This window comes from Aulonocara stuartgranti (assembly GCF_965226115.1).
Source record: "Aulonocara stuartgranti genome assembly, chromosome: 1".
In the NCBI taxonomy this organism is placed as follows: domain Eukaryota; kingdom Metazoa; phylum Chordata; class Actinopteri; order Cichliformes; family Cichlidae; genus Aulonocara; species Aulonocara stuartgranti.
In genome coordinates this window covers 25,985,127-26,004,525 of record NC_138939.1, presented here as the reverse complement: position 1 = coordinate 26,004,525, position 19,399 = coordinate 25,985,127, and the positions used below count along the sequence as shown (strand labels likewise).

The window sequence follows — 19,399 nt, the reverse complement described above, 5'->3', positions numbered from 1 at the left end:
AAATTAATCTAATTCATATATTATGATTCTACACTGACACTATAGTTTTTGAAACATGGCCTTTTAAGCTGTAATGTTCATATCACAAAAATAGTTTATATGAACTTAAAAATGCTTAAAAATACAAAAGACTGACAGGGGTGTAAAATTGGAAGAGGTCATTGGCTGTCTAACTTTGCTACTTTTGGAGCTCTTTGCTCTGCACTCATGAGTCAGCCACACCCATCTTAGATCTTTACCTCAATTTTTACCTCAGCTCTACCCCTAAAGAATAAAGTTACGTTGAAACCAAGCACACCATTGTTTTTCTTGTGACATTACCAATAAGTTTGATGTGTCACATGGCCCTCTTCCTATTGAAAAAACAAAAGTTGTATCCAAGATGGCCGACTTCTAAATGGCCACCATGGTCACCACCCATCTTGAGGAGTTTGCACCCTCATAAATACTAATATGCCACAAACAGGACTGTAATATCACCAACCATTCCCATTTTATTACGGTGTATCCATATAAATGGCCCACCCTGTATGTCCCAGGCCAAAGCTATTTAAAATGTTTACTTCTCAAGTACTAATAATTCATAATGCTTCAGCTGTTTTTCTTAATAGTTTATCAGTAGCTGCAGAGAGGATAAGAACCCTCCCAGCAACTTTCCATGTAGAGCTAAAACCCTATGGAGAAAGATATGCAGTGTAAAATGTGCTGCAAGGTCTGATATAATCCTGCTTCTCAATAAGTGCCAGGCGCCAACAAAAACCCATAGGCCTCTGTGTTAGCCCAGACCTTTCTGCGGCTAAAGAGGTGTCTTGGGATGTGGGGTAACCACAATGCCAAGAAGACAGGTGTTCTCTGCCAGCTGTCGCTACAGCCTTTTCTTCTTCTGCCTTTGTCTGATTTTTCTGTCTTCTGTCACCAGTGGCATAATAATGTAATACTAAAAGTTACCACACTGTGAAATTGCCCTTTGACAAAATAAATATAATAAGAAAACCTTTCTCCCCGGTAAATTGTAGATTTATTGGAGAGATTGTGTTACAAAGTCACTTTAAGTTTATGTGTGTTTGTGGATGCAATTAGATATCAATTTTGACATGTAGGACATAGTTTTCTGGGGTTTGTTTTTTTTTATAAAGGAAAAAAAAGGACACATTATTCAGTCAAATATTTGATCATTTAGATACATTTGAAGTACACGAAAATATATGATGAGCTTAACTTTGGTTATGTTGTTTAATGTGGATTTGTATTTTTGTTGACAAAAATGGGGCAAATTGCAGCATGTCTGGGTAATAATGTTTTGATTCCATTACAGTATGGCTTGGATCGAATTCTGGGGGAGGAGAAAAGTCTTGCTTTACTGGCAAGAGCCATTGATCCCAACCAGTCTGCAATGATGACCGATGTGGTAAAGCTGTTGTCAGCCATCTGCATTGTAGGAGAAGAGAACATGTATGTCATTGATTCTCTCAACATTTCTATCTGACTGACTTTTTCTAATGTTAAAGCACAATGTTTTTCCATTAGATTAGGCTGTACTTAAATAGTAAAGTGGATAACTATCATGTCTTTATTATCAGTTTAAATCATACTGGCACACAGTAATAAATGGTGCTAAAATGTCATAAAAAGGCCGAAACTTAACAGAGCAGTAAGAGAAAGACTGCACTGTAATTTACCTTATAATTCAGTCACTCGCGCACTCCAAGGAACCTTGGATACAATATAGGAAAGAGCATATGGTTAAATCCCTAAAAATGAATACATTGCTTCATTTTTTTCTCTCTCAAACTGTTCAGTCATGCATTTTATGTTCTCATTTAGTTTGGAGAAGGTCCTTGAAGCCATCACCACAGCTGGGGAATGGCGAGGCATTGAGAGGTTCAGTCCCATTGTGCAAGGACTACGCGATCGCTCAGTTCAATTACAAGTAAGTGCAAAATACTTTTCCACCATCTGACGCCTTGTTTTCCGCAGATTTTACTGATATTACATACACAGTAACTGTGAAAACGTGACAATGTCAACAGATCACAGCCAGTCAAAGGTCCCTCAGTTACTTAAACATTCACTGTGAGGTTTGATTAAAATTCCTGTTTTGTTGTTTTGTCATATTTTTTATTTGCAACTAATTTTCAGTCAACCAATTGCAAATCACAGATCAAGTCGCAGTGACGCCTAAAAAGGCAGCTAGACATTTCTCATCTTTTAGTATATGCAAAATGCTTGTATTTTAATGTTATTTAGAATTGATTAATTGTTATGGGGAAAATATGGCTGCTATATTCATGTGGGTGAAATGTCTCAAGTGGCATGCTGCAATTAAAGACAGTGTCATTGTTCATTTGCATTAACAATGTGTTTGTTGTTGTAATTTGGTGCTCTATAGATGAAGATGAATTGAATTAAATCTTGGTGAATCAGTTACAGTAAATAAACACCAATGCTACATAAAGCCCTCTCAAATTTTTTGAAGGTTCTGTTTTTTCAGCATGAAAAAAGTGAGCAACTTTGTTTATTTTCAATTTTGATGTGAACACCATCGTTAAACAAACATCTCATGCTATATAATTAGTTTTTCGAGGCAAATAGACCTACATGTTGAGCAGCAATAATACAGAAAACACCACTTGCAAGTGCAACATGAGAATTAAAAAAAAAAAAGGTCTGTTCATTCTGTTTTTCATGAACTCGTCAGTGCCAGACAGAGATGGGCAGTAACGCGTTACTGTAATCTGATTACTTTTTTCTAGTAACGAGTAAAGTAAGGGATTACTATTGCAAAAACGGTAATTAGATTACCGTTACTTTCCCATAGGAACGCTGCGTTACTGCGTTACTAAAACCGTGATCTTTTTGCGAGAATGTCTCGCGACAGTGACGTAAGCGAGTGCGCCGTTAGTGACAACAGCTGTGTGCAGATCAACAATGGATCACATATCGATTGTGGGAGAGAGTATGAGCGTGCAGCGTTTAAAGCGTGGAAGTACTGACCTTACTTTGAGTTTGATTCCATAAAAAGTGACAAAAACATTAGCGTCCATCGTGCGTGGGAAGAAAACTTCTTTTTACAGCGAAAAACCCCCCCTAAACTTCCGAGTAGCTACGACGTAATGGGAAACTCACAGAGAAACTCGCGGATTCTTCAACTGACCGCGGCACACCTGCACCAGGGTAACCCTCCGCCTACCGCAGTCCTGCTTTACAGGTGAAAATAGAGCAACAGGACCGCTGAGTCTTTGACTTTATTTATTTTCTGCTGTGTTTTACTTGCATCTATTTGAAAGAGTGAGTGTAAACACAAAAAATATTTTATTTTATGTGCTGGAATGTGTAGAAAATAGGTTTAAATGTTAAACTAATTTATTCAAGTCAGAGAATGTTGCATATAATTAAATTTTTGCTTGATGCATAAAGTTAAAAGATTAAAACTGATAAAACAAGTTAAAAAAAGAGACTTTTCCATTTGATTACATTTTGTATGATGGATTATGTAGAAAAAGTAGAATTGGGCTGAAAGATCTATCGCTTTATCACCTCTTCAGGTTGTAAATCGTGTTTTTAAAAAGTAACTAAGTAATTACTTTTGAAAATAAGTAATCAGTAAAGTAACGGGATTACTTTTTTGGGGAAGTAATCAGTAATTAGTTACTGATTACTTTTTTTCAAGTAACTTGACCAACACTGGTGCCAGATGCTTCAGTTAAGTACAGATGTCACTTTTTAATGATCGCTTTCAGACCAGACATGTCAGAAATTAAAATTCGACCCACAAATTCATCTGCACCATTTGTTTTGAATAAATATCAGCTTAAAATCTACAGACAGCTGGGCAGACTAAGTAAGGAACAGTCCCTATACCAGTTAACAAGTTAACAAGAAACATAAAAGCAAGCAGTAGAAGAACATGCTCATTTAATCAATATACAAGTCCCTTTTCATGTTCTGCCTTAAACAAAAAGACGAACATAAAAAACGGGCTATTTTATTCTTGTGTGTATTCCCTCTACACATTCTCCATTTAGATAAAATTGTTTGGATCTTTACTCTCCAAGCACACTTAAACATTGCATATATACTGTTTCAAACAGTGCAGGTTTGCATGTTAAAATGTAATCATATAAATTATGGAAACTTCTTGTCCCTTTAAAACATTTATATAGTGTGACTGTTAAACAGAGCTCCCCATAACATGAGCAATAATTGAGGCACACATAATGAAGCTTAAATCATCTTTTCCATATTATTGGAATAAGAATTTGGTTTTTGTTTGTAGTACCTTGTGATAGGTACCAAATAGCATTCACATTCAGTTTACTGTATAATTATCTTTGACCAGTTCTCACCGAAAGAAAAAAAAAATCAATAGTTGGTGAGGGAAGGGGAGACACTGGAATTTAAAATGAGGTATTTATAGAAAGGAAGTGGGGAAAAATAACAACCAGGATTTTTTTCCAGTGCACTAGAAGGTAGAATTTACTTTACACAAGGATATTAAATACACAGAACTCATCTGTGGCCAAACAAACATTGCCCTTTGTACTTTGTTGTGTTTTATTGATGCTTTGTTATTACCTCGACTGTCTAATAGACCGCACAAATCCCCTTTAACCCCATGCATTATTAAAGCATAGACACTTTTATCCTAAGCATTGAAATGTGTGGCTACAGGCTTTCTGTTCTATTTCGGTACTTTTATTCATAGTGTCAGCCTAGGGAACGTTTTTTAAACCATAAATACTAAAATTGAGGATACCAGTATTGTCTCTTAATACTCCTATCTCAATGTCTTCATATTTGTCTTATTTGTTATCTCAAATATAAAGCTGAAGGTGTGATAAGAGTTCCATGACTTCCCATTTAGAGTAAAAACTACATGATTTAATTTTAACCACTAGGCCCTTCATCGCTTTGTGCAGTGATACACTTTTTCCGGAGCTCCTGCTGTATTTGTTATGCTCCTTGGAAATAGCATTCTGTAAGTACCATATGCAGCTTGTGCTATGTCAAAAGATGACCCTTCAGCTTGAACTTTACTAAAATCCACAAAGCCAAATCTGGCACTGAGTGTGGGTGGGGACCTGTGATGGCGTTGGTGACTTATTGGCAGGCAATACAAAGGTGCTGTGATACTTTCTAACATCAGTAGCGTTACAATATTAAAGAGGCTCTTTGGTGACAGGTATTAGTAAACTGGAGTACCAAAGATGAGAGTGTGCCATCAAATTAAACATCACCTGAATATCTAGCATTGCCATATTGTCTTTTCACACATGAATGGATTGCCTTACTGGTCAATAATTGATTTTTCTGTTTATCTTTGCCTGGGTAGTTGAAGAGTCACACAATGTAGCTGTCCCTGCGTAATAAACCAAACTCAGAGGGGAGTGAAAAACTGCTTTCAAAACAGCAAGTTTGCCCTTAAATTGACAGTTGGTTAGTTGTGTGTGTATGTGTGTATATGGGGGTGCAGTTGTTACATTAATATTAAAATCAGCCCCCACCCCCAGTTGGTGACTGGAGAAAATAGACATGCATTAGTTATGGTCCTTTGCTTCCAAGGGACATGGCTCATTTAGAATGCATGCCAGCACGCTTTTCATCATCTTCTGGAAAAAAGTCCATCATCTCTTTCTTTGGTTCTTTCTCTCATTCTGCTCTCTTCCCTTCTCTCACACTCTCTTTGTTCTGTGTACCCCCATGTTGCAGGTGGCATGCATGCAGCTCATCAATGCACTAGTAACATCCCCTGATGAGCTGGACTTCAGGCTGCACATTAGAAATGAATTTATGCGCTGTGGCCTGAAAGAGATATTGCCGGTAAGCAAAACATAACCACCACACACAAACGCACACACACAGACGAACACAATATAAACTCAGACTCACCTTGCATTAATATTAAAATGAGTTGTCCACTTCAGTGAAATATCGTCGTTTTACTCCAGCAAATAATTCATGAAACACAGAGGAGAGTTTGCACGTCCTCTGTCTGTGCGACAGCCAGAAACCAATAAAGTTTCTAGTGTCTCGGCTAATAATCTTCCTTCTGGCTTTTATACCATCTAGCTAACATGTTTAACTTTTGTAAGCAGTGTTGTTGTTGCCAGCAAAATGAGAAAATAATAAATGAAAGTAAAACGCTGGTGCCCACACCTGTAAATAATCACAGTTAGGATGAGCTCCTCGTCTTTACTTGAGTTTAATAAAGGATCTTGAGCTTTCCTCACTATTTAATTTTGCATAATTCTTTATGCACCTTCTTTTTGCACCTTGATCCTTATGTAGCAACTGCTAGTCATCAGGAATGAGGCCCTTGACATTCAGCTCAAGGTATTTGAGGAGCACAAAGAAGAGGACATGATGGAGTTCTCTCACAGACTGGAAGACATTAAGAGTGAGCTTGAATATCCTTGTCTTTATTATAAAAAGGTACATGCAATTTGGATTTATGATTCAGTGTTTGTGTCTTGTAATTGTGCCTAATTTTCTTATGAGACATTCATGGGATCCAGTTAAGGTAAATTATTTCTGACATTATGCAAACAAAAGTGTAAATTAGAGTCAAAACACATTTTTCTTACATTTACTTTTGTGTCATTACCTTCTTTTTTACGTGAAATTGCACTGTTGACATTGAAATACAAATCCTTGACTCGCTGCACTGATGCAGGTGATATATTCAGTATTGTGCAGAGCATGGTAAAGGACAGCAGTGCAGAGCCATATTTCCTCTCTATACTGCAGCACCTCGTGCTTATACGAAATGACCACTTGATCAGGTAAAAATCAACACAAACACACGCACACACACACACAGTTTAATGAATCGAGTAATGCTTTACTTGTCAGTTAAATGAATCAGCTAAATGTTTCCTTATTTAGACTACATGTTTACTTGTATACTTATAATTTTCCTTTAGTAGTTTTTATTCATATGTATTTGTTCACTAATCAGGTTTATTGGTTTGCCTTATTCGTTTTCTTAAAAATAGCAGAGTATAGTAATGTAATTTACAGTCTCTAGACTGTATTCTGACTGCATTTTCATGTCACATTTTACCTAAATGCACACACATCTCAGGGTCTAAGCAGTTTTGAACATTGTTAATGATGTACACTGTTGAAGAGCTTATGCTTTGTGGAGGTCTAGCTCTTGCCGCCTTAAACCCTCTCAATGACATTGGTTAACAAAGAGAATGCTTTCTCTTTCATCTCTAAGCCTTCTACAGAAGCCATTGCTACAGAGCATTTCTCATCTCCTATTAATGGTGCTTTTCAAAGGCTTATTTTATGTTGGTTCTCTTGCTGTTGGGTGTGACTTGGCTTGATCAAAAGATGGAGCTTTAGTCTGAAGAATACAAAATGCATCACCTGCCAAAAAACAACACCTTTTTGGTGCTCTTCTCTAGCTCTGTCTGATTATTATTATTTTTAATATATACATTTTTTTTATTTAAGCACTGGTGCTTCTGTGACTGCCCTCACTTTGCTAAACATCATTAACCATTCACAAATATTTCATACATTTAAAAACATACACTGTTGCTCCCTGTTGCAGGGATGTAACTGTCTAGAGTACACAATTTTTGAAGCCATCTTAAAAAAATGGTAAGAAGAGAGGAGAAAACCTAAAATCAATGATTTGTAAATCACTATATATAACATTTAGAGTTGTACATAGACAGTGCATCACAAACTGGAACTGAGAGAATGAGGCCCCCAATGTCTTTCAATTGATAGTTTGAGAAGTACTGTTCTGTTGTTTAACTAGCTGCCCGCACAGTCTTTCACTGAGTGTTGAACTCTTGCCCATCCCTGCTTTTGAAAAGCTGCGTTTCTGTAGGATGTTTTTATCCCCACTGAATCTAATGAGCTGGGAAATGTTTAGCCAGGTATGTTAGCATGGGTTTTTAAACTAGGCAACTTTTTTTGTGTTGTTGTTGTTGTTTTTTTTTAAAGGATTTTTTCAGACAAATAATAATAATATGGGACATACTGTATTTGCATTATAAAAAAAAAAACAAAAAAACCCCCAAACCTATGAGATTTAGATGATTTGAAAATGCTAGCTCTGATTTCTTATTTTGTTTTTATTTGTTTTTGAAGGGGTTAAACTCTAGAGTTTAATTTGAGTTTAATTTAAACTGTTCAGCCATGATAGATCCAGGACAGGCTCTGTTTACTTAAATTTTCAGTGATTACAATAAGAAAAGATATCCAATTGATGTCAGCTATACCGTGAGATCAGCTATCTTATCAAGAACAGTCATTCTCAAACTGTGGTATGCGTACCACTGGTGGTGCGTGGGGTCCTTCTAGTGGTAGTCTGAGATATGCAACTTCAGCTTCTATTCTCTAATTTAATATAAAGGCAGAACATTACACATAACAACTAGAGATAGCACGATACCACTTTTTTTATGTCCGATACCGATACTGATATCATAAATTTGGATATCTGCCGATACCGATATGAATCCGATATAGTGTGTTTTTTTTTTTAATCAATAAAACTGTTTTTTTTTATAAATATCTTGCTGCAATTTGTATAATTCATGCTCAATTTTTAAAAAACAAAACAGTAAAGCTATTCTGTTATACCTGTATGCAAAAAATACACTGCACCCAAAATATTTTATAGTTCAGCTACACTGATCAATCTAACAAACTTAAACCTACACCATCCTCCCTATTCTGGTATTTTAAAGTGTACCTAGCAGAAATATTAAACAACCTAACTAATAGGATTGCCAACTCCCACAAAAAAAAAAAAAAAAAGGGAACCACCCCCGCCTCGTGATGCTTAATCGACGCAATCAACAAGTTAGTCATTTTAAATGAAATATCAAAGAAAAGTATTTTTTGTGCCCCCCTTTTCCCTGCTAATGTCCTACCTGGCCCCCTGGCAAAACTTTGCTAGACCCGCCCCTGCACAATTACCAGCCGTCAGCTACGTAAAAAAAAAAGGATCCTGGTGTTATTTGTCTCTCAGAAACAGTTCATAACTTCTCTTCAACTCATTCATGTCACTTAAAATGTAATCCTGTTTCTCCATCATTATTCAGCTCTGATGATTCAGTAAGGACATCTCCTGGATTCATTTTCATGTTTCCCTCTTACCACATATCCAAACGGATATCATGACCAGCAGCTTTTACAGTAGTGGCTCCAGCAAACATCAGCTGAAACTAAAAATTAATATTAAATCAATTCTAACAACAGCTTATCAAGCTTAAACGTGCTGCTGTTGTTTATCTGCTGGTCTCCTCTTTCTGGCGCAAAGTGGGCGATAAACAAACAAGAAAGACGGGACTTGCGGCAGAAAAAACGATCAGCTGGTCATTGATCAGTTTCATGATTGAAGTAGCAAAGGGGGAGGGAGGGGAGAGAATGAGAGAAGAGTCAGCTTTGTAGCAAAGACAGAATAACTCCAGCTTTGTATTTTTGTTTTTGTTTGTTTTTGGTTTTTTTTTATTCTACCTGAAGTATGGAACAAGTCTCTTCCTTTTCACATCAATATGGAACTCCGACGACCAGTCCAGCTGTGGCTCCATATATCAGTTGTTAAGCTTAACGTGGAAATACTATGCAAACATTCAGACATGCACTTACACACTTGCTTTACTCCTCTGGGATAGTTTTCTCTGAGATGAAATGACACTGTTTGGAAGCATAGCGAGGCTCCAAAGGCTCCACCAGACCGCCGACAGGTCTCGCAGACAACAGCCGCTCTATCACGTGACACATACTGCTCCAATGCGCTGAGCTGGGTTACGCCAATCAGCGCGTTTTGTGAGGTGATTTTGTGATACTTCGGATCGGATTACATTTTTTATTTCTCTCCGATATCCGATCCAGTAATTTAGGTCAGTATCGGAACGATACGTATCGGTCCATCTCTAATAACAACTAGCAGTTATAATAATTGACTTATGTTTTAAATTATTCATCAGGAAAAAGTACAAAAAATTGACCATAAAAAAATAATACATTATCCTTTGATTTTGTTTTTATCTAGAACATGAATTCACTCTAATTCATCTTATAATTTAACATCAGTATTGTGAGGACTGTTTAAAAATAGTAGCTTAATGGAATGAACATATTTCTCCCTGTAGTTTAGTGATTAAGGCTCCATTAGCTTATAGTATTTCTGTTAAATATGTGTACTGGGTTTGCTTAAGAAATTTGTCTTGCATTGTTGATTGTCCTTAGTGGCAGATTAGGCATTGTCTGAATGTGGTCCCTCTGATGAACTGCACTGGTTTTAGTTATTGGAATTCTTTTTGTTAATGTTTTTGATTCAGTGATTCCATTGTGTAGCTAATGTTTCGAATCATATGCATGGTATTATGAGATGCAGTCTCTGCATTGTTTTAGGAAGAGGTGGAAACCAATATCCCTGATTAATCACTGTTTGTAAGTATCAAAGTATTAGTTAATGATTTGGTGTGGAAGGGATTAGGACTCTCAGCGGGATCATTGTAAGATAATGAACAGATCAAACATTCACTTTATCTTTAACTCACAATAGCACTGTGCCTCCCAGCGTTGCATGTCATCTGTTGTTATTATATTATTTCCTTCTGCTTATTGAGGCTTGGCCCTGGTTATTTTGTGATCAGTGTGTCCAGCAGAGCCATATGAAACAGTTTAAATGCAATTACTCAGCGTTTGCTGATATTATCATCAAAACAGTGCTTTTATTAAGGCGCTAGGTTTGAAGGAACCCAAAGGGTCTTGTAACAGGGACCTGTGTAACATTAGCATCTACCTCACTTTAGTAATTTACTGTCTCCACAATCAACACAGTTGATTCCCTGTCCTACAGAAAGCTTAAATATTGCTTCAGTGAATACCAAATTTGTGGTATATATGGACACATGTATGTAAGCAAACACATTACCACCCTCCTAAAAGCAAAGTGAGGGGCAGAACTTTAAATAAATAAAATTGTGATAAATTTTCTCTTTCCTTACAGTACTTCCATTTCCTGTTGGCATAGGTTTTCAATATTTGATATAGTGCGAGACATCTGATACACCACTATTAGTTTAATTATTAAATAAAAATCAAAAGAGGCCAAACTGGGAATTATGTAGTTATTCTCTGCATTAAGGTATCTGTGTGCATATTTTTTCCCCCTCAAAGTTGAAAAATGTATAATTTCCATTAATTAGTGTTAATTGCAGTAATTATATGCTTGTGCATGTAAAGTGTACCATGTTGTGATTTTTTTTTTTTTTTTTCTTGTGAGTTGTTTTCAAATTTTACCTATTACTTGAAAAACAACAAGAAAAAACAACTCAGTAATATGCTAATTAGTTTAGAGCTGTCTGTTAGTATATTAAACTATCTCTGATATAATACAGTAACTGTAAAAGATTTCGGGCACATTTCCCGTATCTTTTTGCTAGCCATGTTCTTCCTGCATACACTAAACAGATTAAAACTAACAAATACAATTAGGTGTTTTTGCAGTCCCAGGCCTTATTTAAAGTACAACAGTAAGCGGAAAGCATTAGGCCTTGAGCACAGAGTGTCTTTGCTCACTGTTTCTTGTGTGTAGCAATGCAGTGCATAAAATTTCAGTATTAAATAGAGATTATATTTTGTGTTAATAAATTGTAATCAATTTCCAACTAATAGCATCGCTAGCCTTAAAGCTTTGAACATCTGCGATAATCAAAAGAAGTCTTTGCCAGCAAATTGTTGTGTGAGTGGTGCAAAGTCACACAACATGAACATCTGACACCACAAGTTTGCAGAGGGAGATGGCAATTTTATTTAACTTGTCTGCTGTACTTTGAGTCATAAATGGTATAAATTGTATTGTATTATTCAGACCATTAAGCATGTCATCAATAAAAGATGAAACGGCATTTTTACAATAAGGAAAGTTGGAAAAGACTGAAGACAGAAACGATTTCCTGTAATATGATATCCTGCGTAATGTTTGTAGAACTGTATGCGAATACCTTGCAGCAACCTGATGTCATCTGCAGGTAACGTAGCGTAAACACAGTGGATAGCCATGCATAGTATTTGATGTCATTTAAATGCAGCTACCAGGAGTGACTTAAATTGTTAATTTTATTACAGCAGAGAAAAGCGAGTGTAAATTTTGTCACTAAGGTTTCTTTGCCATTATCAGGCCACCATTGTGAAGAGCATTTTGTTCTTAATGGTTTGCCTGGTTAAATAAAAGATTAAAATTGCTTGAAAGCCTGTGCCTGTGGCTCAAAGACAGTTGTATGTTTCTAACTATCTCTCTATACTTTTTGTCTCATTTATCTTCGCTCGCAGGCCACAGTACTTTAAGATAATTGAGGAATGTGTTTCTCAAATTGTGCTCCACCGTAGTGGCACTGACCCAGATTTCAGTTACCGCAAGCGCCTCGATGTCGACTTTAGCCACCTATTAGGCAAGTTGCACAATTTTGATAGCTTTTTTTTTTATTTTTTTTTTTTTAATTACTTTATTTTTTTCAGTAGAGCACTGATAATTTCTGACTAGTTGTTTTTTGTTTTTCAGAGGTGTGCGTGGATAAATCTCGAATAGATGAATATGAACAACAAGCTTCGGAACTGGCACAGAAGGCAAGTAATGACAAAAGGAAGCAAAAATATAGCATGCTGACATTTAAACTAATGTGTTGTATAAAATAAGGTACTAATGAAACACAAACTCTTCTAAAAATCTAAATATAATGAGGCCATAGGAATAACAACCATATAGGTTTTTGTAAACATCAGTTAGCAACCGTGACATCTTGCTGTGGAATAATGACCAGACTGACCTTAAAATACGCAAACTTCATTTTAAAGTGAGATATATTAAAACAATGTTTTATTGTAATGTAGCAGTGTAATTGTATCTGTTTCTACCATTAGCTGAAATCAGCTAATTTCAAGTTATATTCCAAGTCAGTATTATGTGTGCTTGGTTGAATAAACTGGATATTTGGTGCTCTTTTTTTCAGTTTGATGAGGAATTTCTAAGCAGACAGGAGGCACAAGCTCAGCTGGTCAAGTGTGAAGAAAAAATAGCTGAACTCCAAGCAGAGCTACAGGCCTTCAGGTCCCAGGTACTTTTGTACATTTGTTTTTATTCGAAACGGGATGTGAGATGTAAGAAAATGTTGGATTGGATTACTAATTAAAATCCCTTGAATATTGCATTGAAATGCAATTCAACTTTCTTTTCTTACTTTCCAATGGTGAGATGTTCTTGTTATTTAGGGTTGCGGCATAGGGGTGGGGGTTTTATTCACTGGAGCCTGCCGTTTGGTTTGACATAGAGGCTGCTCTACTGGCTAGCTGACACTAAGTCTAATAGGAATACTGACCAGTCCTCCATGTTGGCCATTTCTAATTCTCTGATCTCTATCCCATAAGAGGAAATTGTTCTAAAAGCAATTTATTCTGACAACCCCTTCAGCCCCCCCTTCCCATACCACAACACTCCAGAGAGTTACTCCTACACCCTGGCACTGCAAGATAACTACACACTCAGAGAGAGGAAAAGAACTTCCTTTTTTTTCCATGATAATTTTTCAATTTGAGTGAGCAAACACAGGATGAATACTCAAATACTGCCTTGGTTCAAATGGTGATGGTACATTTAACCGGTGCAGGTGCATGCATACATACTTTGTCTCTTTGTCTTTGACCATGCCTGTATCAGTCTCGCTCCCACCAAACAGACTTTCACTCGTGCTTGTTAATTCAGCAAAGGTGTTCTTCCCTGCAGACGCAGAATAAGAGCCCAAGGCTGACCTTTAGTCGGCGTCTTTAATCTAAAACTGGTGCATGGATCAATAAGCCATTTGCTCTATATGATACAATTTACAAAGCTATAGCATTTCTGTTTTTTTGTATTTTTGAAAAAACATCATTGTGTGTATGATCTTAACAGTATCTGGACCCTTTCTGAGCATTTGGCCTTTACTGAATGGTTGAAAGAGTACAGCTCTGGTATCCATACCGTAGAGGTATTACACAGGAAAGAATACAGAACATGGTGTATAAGCACATTTTGTTTTGCTTTTGGTCTCTCCAATAAGTCGTTTTTCTTTGTTTTCTTTGACATGTGAATTCACTGCCACGTGATATTTAAAAAATAAATAAATAAATGAAATACGAAGGCGTTCATTCTGCAGAAAATACATTTCAAGTTGGAAGCTAAGTGCAATAGCATGGAGCCCTAAACTATGAACTCTGGGACTGGCTGATTGAGATGTCGTATCATCAGCCTTGTTCAGCCTGTTTTGGAAATTTAATTGATGATGTTGTATTTCAAGTATAATTTTTTAAATTCCAGGCTACAGTTTACTGTTCAATTCAAAACTGCCTCAGTTCTGAGCTCTGTGCGTGCATGTGTGTGTGTGTGCGTTTATTTCTACTTCTATAGCTGAATTTTATTTTGCTTGAATTTTCAGTTTGGAGCTGTACCCGTGGGGCCGGCCAATGCTGGACAGGCATCATCTTCTTCAACAATCCCATCTGGGGTTCCAATTCCTGCTCCGGCATCTCTTGGGCCAGTCCCACCACCACCTCCCCCTCCGCCTCCGTTACCTGGCTGTCCTGCACCACCTCCACCACCTGGAATGCCTCCTCCATTTGGTGCTCCCCCACCACCCCCTCTTGGATTTGGGGGTGGTCTAGGCTCACCTACCCACCACACTCTGCCTTATGGCCTCAGGCCAAAGAAAGAATTCAAGCCTGAAACCTCCATGAAGCGCCTGAACTGGTCCAAGGTAAGACTCACAGATGTAACATACTACAGTTGGTACAATGCACCGTAGTGTATGTTACATTATAAAAAATGAAGTATTTCAAAAACTTTGAAAGAAGAAACTAAAATTTAGGCCACGTAGAGACCCTCTACTTCGTTCCTGATGTTTATTGGCAGCTCCTGCTAAGTACAGGTGTTTCTCTGAGAATTAAACAACAACTTTCTCACTTTGTGCCAAGACAGAAATAATTGAAAATAACAGATGATCAGATGCTATTGTCAGAGCAGCCTCTGTGGTACTAATACAGATGTTGTTATCCGCAAAGCAATATTAGTTCACACCACCAGCGATGTTAGTTTGTGGTTTGATTAATAATTTAATGTCAGATTTACAACAGTACAGATGTTCAGCAAATTAAACCAGATGTTTGAAATTTACAGAGAACATTCTTGTAGGACATGTGGAGAACCTGTCCTGCAGCTGTGGAAGACCCTTGCATATGGCTGTTTGGGACAAAGCTGTTGTAAAACTTTCTCATTAATAAGAGTTCAACTTCCAACTGTTGCCCACAAACAGCAGTCCTAATGCAGTGACACTCATTTATCACTTTCCTAATAGAGTGGCACTTAGTAAGGGTATCTTTGCTGAGGTCAGTGCCCTGTCTTGCAATTTTAAACAAGGTGATCCACATCTGCACCAGAGTTTCATGGTGTTAATTTGACCATTCTTCATTTCTTCATCATATAACAAGAACTTGAAAGGTTTGGCTTTGGTGGACATACAAAAATACAGCTGGCAATTTACACATGTAATAGATACAGGAGGAAGTCAGCTTTCCGTTAGTGTTGCGTTTCATTGGACTCTGCTTAATCTAATATTCACAAGTGTTTTAGTAAGGTCCGGCATATTGAGTCACGCAACAGTGTTTGTATCTTGGCTCTAATTGCCTTTCAAAGCCAGTTGCTGACAGTGACAACGAGATCAGTTTAATATAACTACAAACATATGCAGTGAAAGATAGTTGATTCTTCAAAACATCAGCAGTGCTACCAGTGTTTGGTGATTAAAGGAAGTATTCACTTTGAAAATATTCTTTGATAGACTATGGATTCAATTTAAAGACTCCTCAATATATTTTTTAAAATTAAGCTTGAGGTTTTACCAACTTCTATCTATTTATCTACCTGCTTGTCTGACTTTCTTTATTTTAGTCTGTATTGTAGGTTCTGCTGACTTTATGTTATTGTTCCAAGGAGGAAAACTATTTCATTGAGTAATGGGAATACTGTACTTTATATTAATCTGGAAAGTAATGCAAATACCTGGTGGTGTGCTTATTGTTATTTATTTATAACATTTGGTGTCAGTCTTCATGGGAAACTATATCTCGAGGCTTTAATATGACTAATAAATAATTAAGTAATCTTTATATTTCTCTGTCAAGCCCTAACTGGTTTATTAAAGATGTTAAATTATGGCTGTGTATTTTAAGATTCGTCCCCAAGAAATGTCAGAGGGCTGTTTTTGGGTGCGGGTTGATGAGGACCAGTATGCAAAGCCAGATCTGCTCAACAGAGTTGCTCTTACTTTTGGATCACAGAGAACAGGTAAGACCATCTACTTTTTAATGCACTTATTTAATTTCCATCTGTCAAGGTGGTGCATTGTATTCTGAGAAGGCTTGGTTATCCTTTACACTGTTATCGCTACGTGTTGGATACACTGTGTATGTTAACGCAGGTCAACAGCAAGCCAAACTCAATTTTCATGAGCCAGGAAACTGAGCGTCTTGCTCCTTTATTACGGTATTCTCGACGGCTTACAATCTTTTACAATTGTGGCTTGAATAACTCGATGAAAGTGCTGAGTGAAAAGCCATTGCTTTCGATGGTGTATATAAAGTAGGGCTGCACGATTAATCGTTAGAAAATCGCGATCTCGATTCATACTTATGTGCGATCTCATTTCCAAATGACAACGATTAAAAAAAAACAAAAAAAAAAAACAACGACGACGATTGTACTGCATTTTGATCCGGGACGTAATCTGCATGAAAACAAGCGCTCTCTCTTTCTGCTCAATAAATGACAAGGGCGGAGCCTTATACCACGTGATACAGAAGCTGGCTGCTAAAATTAGCAGGGAAAAAACAACGGAGAGCACGTCAGGGATGAGGAGAAAGTGACTGGAGAAAATCCGTCCTGGTCAACCACCCAAACATCAATAACGGGAACCTTATACAGCGCTTCCCTATACCCGTCGAACTTCCGCAGGCACAAAGAAATTACGGAGGCTATTACTTATCACCTGACCAAAGATATGGCTCCCATCAACACTGTGCAAAACCAGGGATTTAGGAAAATGATCAACACCCTAGACAAACGCTACACAGTGCCGTCCTGCAACTATTTTTCTATTGTTGCACTACCTGCTCTATACACGCAGTGTCGAGCAACGGTGGAGACGGAATTTCAAGCAGTACAACATTTTGCGGCAACAACAAAACGTGAGACATTTATTGTTTTTATGTTTATTTATTGTTTTTATGTTCAGTTTCAACTGTTACGAAGTTGACGTGCAGTTAATAAGTGCAATAAATATTTATACTGGAAAAGAAAATTGTGAGAGAATCGTGATCTGAATTCTAAGCCAAAAATTCGTGATTCTCATTTTATGCAAAATCGTGCAGCCCTAATATAAAGATTCAGGCCACAGGAGATGAAGTTTAAACACAGCCAGGTTTTCTGTACCATGTATTTTTTTCCCAACTGACTATAGCTTCTGCTTCCCACAATGCATTGCGAACACATATTACTCCTTCAAAATAAGATACAGAAAAACTAATGCTGATTGTATAGAATATATTTTTAATTAAATGACTCTTTTTTTTTTTTTTTAACATAAATTACCACAGTTGAAATATGACATTTTATCACTAAATTATTATGAACCATTTTTAATCTTTTACTTGGGACATCCTTCATAAACAGATGTTTTCACACAGTTAAGCATTTGTGTGTAATACATTATTTAACTTATTATTACATAATATTTCTTTGTTTTCTTTGACTTTTTTTTTTTTTTTTAGAAATTTTCCGCACTCGTCCATTCAGTTCACTCGTCTAGACAGTTGTGTACATTAGTTTGTGTTCAGCACTGCTTTAAACTTTCTACTTCACTTTTTCTTCAGCCTTCTTGTCTCAGCTGGATGGTAAAAGTAATAATTAATAATTGTCTTAATTAAGATACTTCAGCAGTATTACTCTGGGTTTATAAGCATCGTGCAATCAATGAACCTTAAAAGAAATGGTCTTTTTTTAGATACAGAATAATTTAGCTGAAAAGCAACAAACTATAAATGGTTAAACAACAAAAATTAATTAATAATTAGTCAGTGTTGGTCAAGTTACTTGAAAAAAATAATCGGTAACTAATTACTGATTACTTCCCCCAAAAAGTAATCCTGTTACTTTACTGATTACTTATTTTCAAAAGTAATTAATTACTTAGTTACTTAGTTACTTTTTAAAAACACGATTTACAACCTGAATAGGTGATAAAGCGATAGATCTTTCAGCCCAATTCTACTTTTTCTGCATAATCCATCATACAAAATGTAATCAAATGGAAAAGTCTCTTTTTTTAACTTGTTTTATCAGTTTTAAGCTTTTAACTTTATGCATCAAGCAAAAATTTAATTATGTGTTCGGTATAAAAAGAAGTTTTCTTCCAACGCACAAGGGACACTAATGTTTTTGTCACTCTTTATGGAACCAAACTCAAAGTAAGGTCAGTACTTCCACGCTTTAAATGCTGCACGCTCATACTCTCTCCCGCACTCGATATATGATCCATTGTTGATCTGCAGACAGCTGTTGTCATGAACGTCACACTCGCTTACGTCACTGTCATGAGACATTCTCGCAAAAAAATCTCGGTTTTAGTAACGCAGTAACGCAGCGTTCCTACGGGAAAGTAACGGTAATCTAATTACCGTTTTTGCAATAGTAATCCCTTACTTTACTCGTTACTTGAAAAAAGTAAACAGATTACAGTAGCGTTACTGCCCATCTCTGTAATTAGTAAATATAAAATAAAAAGAAAATAGAGGGCTGACTATAGTCTGACCTCGGCCTGGTCATGAACAGCTTTATGCACCAGGTGGAGCCCACTATCTGAATCTTCGGCCACATTGGAACCCATTCATGGTCACTGGCGGGCTTTCTGGACACTCATTGCCTAGGTAACCCTCTAATGTATTTACTACCATGTCTTATCGGGGATAGCTGTTGTTAGTTGCTTCAATCTCTTGCCTGGAAGTCGATTAAACTCTTGGGACATTATTTGTTGTTTTATGTCCTTTATTGCAAAATTGCTTCCATGGAGATTTAGACTAGGGCTGGGTATCGTCACTGATTTCTAGAATCGATTCAATTCCGATTCACAAGGTCCCGAATCGATTCGATCCACGATTCGATTTAATTCGATTCGATTCAAATCTGGGAAATTTTGACAGTCAGAAATATTATAATTCAGATCAGTACATTTACATATTTTTGTATCAATAAAAAGGAAGCTGACACACGCAAGACTTTATCACAGGTGTAAGCGTCACAGCAGATGCCTTTGTGTGAAAGTAGCTGAAGATAAAACACAGA

General features: G+C 36.8%; 1 protein-coding gene across 3 annotated transcripts in view; it reads left to right on the top strand.

The window, feature by feature from the left end:
- The window catches only part of LOC309702738 (protein diaphanous homolog 3-like), a 165,862-nt gene that overhangs the window by 21,842 nt on the left and 124,621 nt on the right, over window positions 1-19,399 (top strand). For all 3 annotated transcript variants that reach the window (XM_082527368.1, XM_082527369.1, XM_082527370.1), the window contains exons 9-18: window positions 1,316-1,452; window positions 1,825-1,930; window positions 5,710-5,820; window positions 6,289-6,407; window positions 6,666-6,782; window positions 12,310-12,428; window positions 12,539-12,603; window positions 12,987-13,091; window positions 14,445-14,762; window positions 16,234-16,348. In XM_082527368.1, coding sequence (XP_082383494.1) covers window positions 1,316-1,452; window positions 1,825-1,930; window positions 5,710-5,820; window positions 6,289-6,407; window positions 6,666-6,782; window positions 12,310-12,428; window positions 12,539-12,603; window positions 12,987-13,091; window positions 14,445-14,762; window positions 16,234-16,348 — 1,312 coding nt within the window. The remainder of the gene's footprint in view (window positions 1-1,315; window positions 1,453-1,824; window positions 1,931-5,709; window positions 5,821-6,288; window positions 6,408-6,665; window positions 6,783-12,309; window positions 12,429-12,538; window positions 12,604-12,986; window positions 13,092-14,444; window positions 14,763-16,233; window positions 16,349-19,399) is intronic.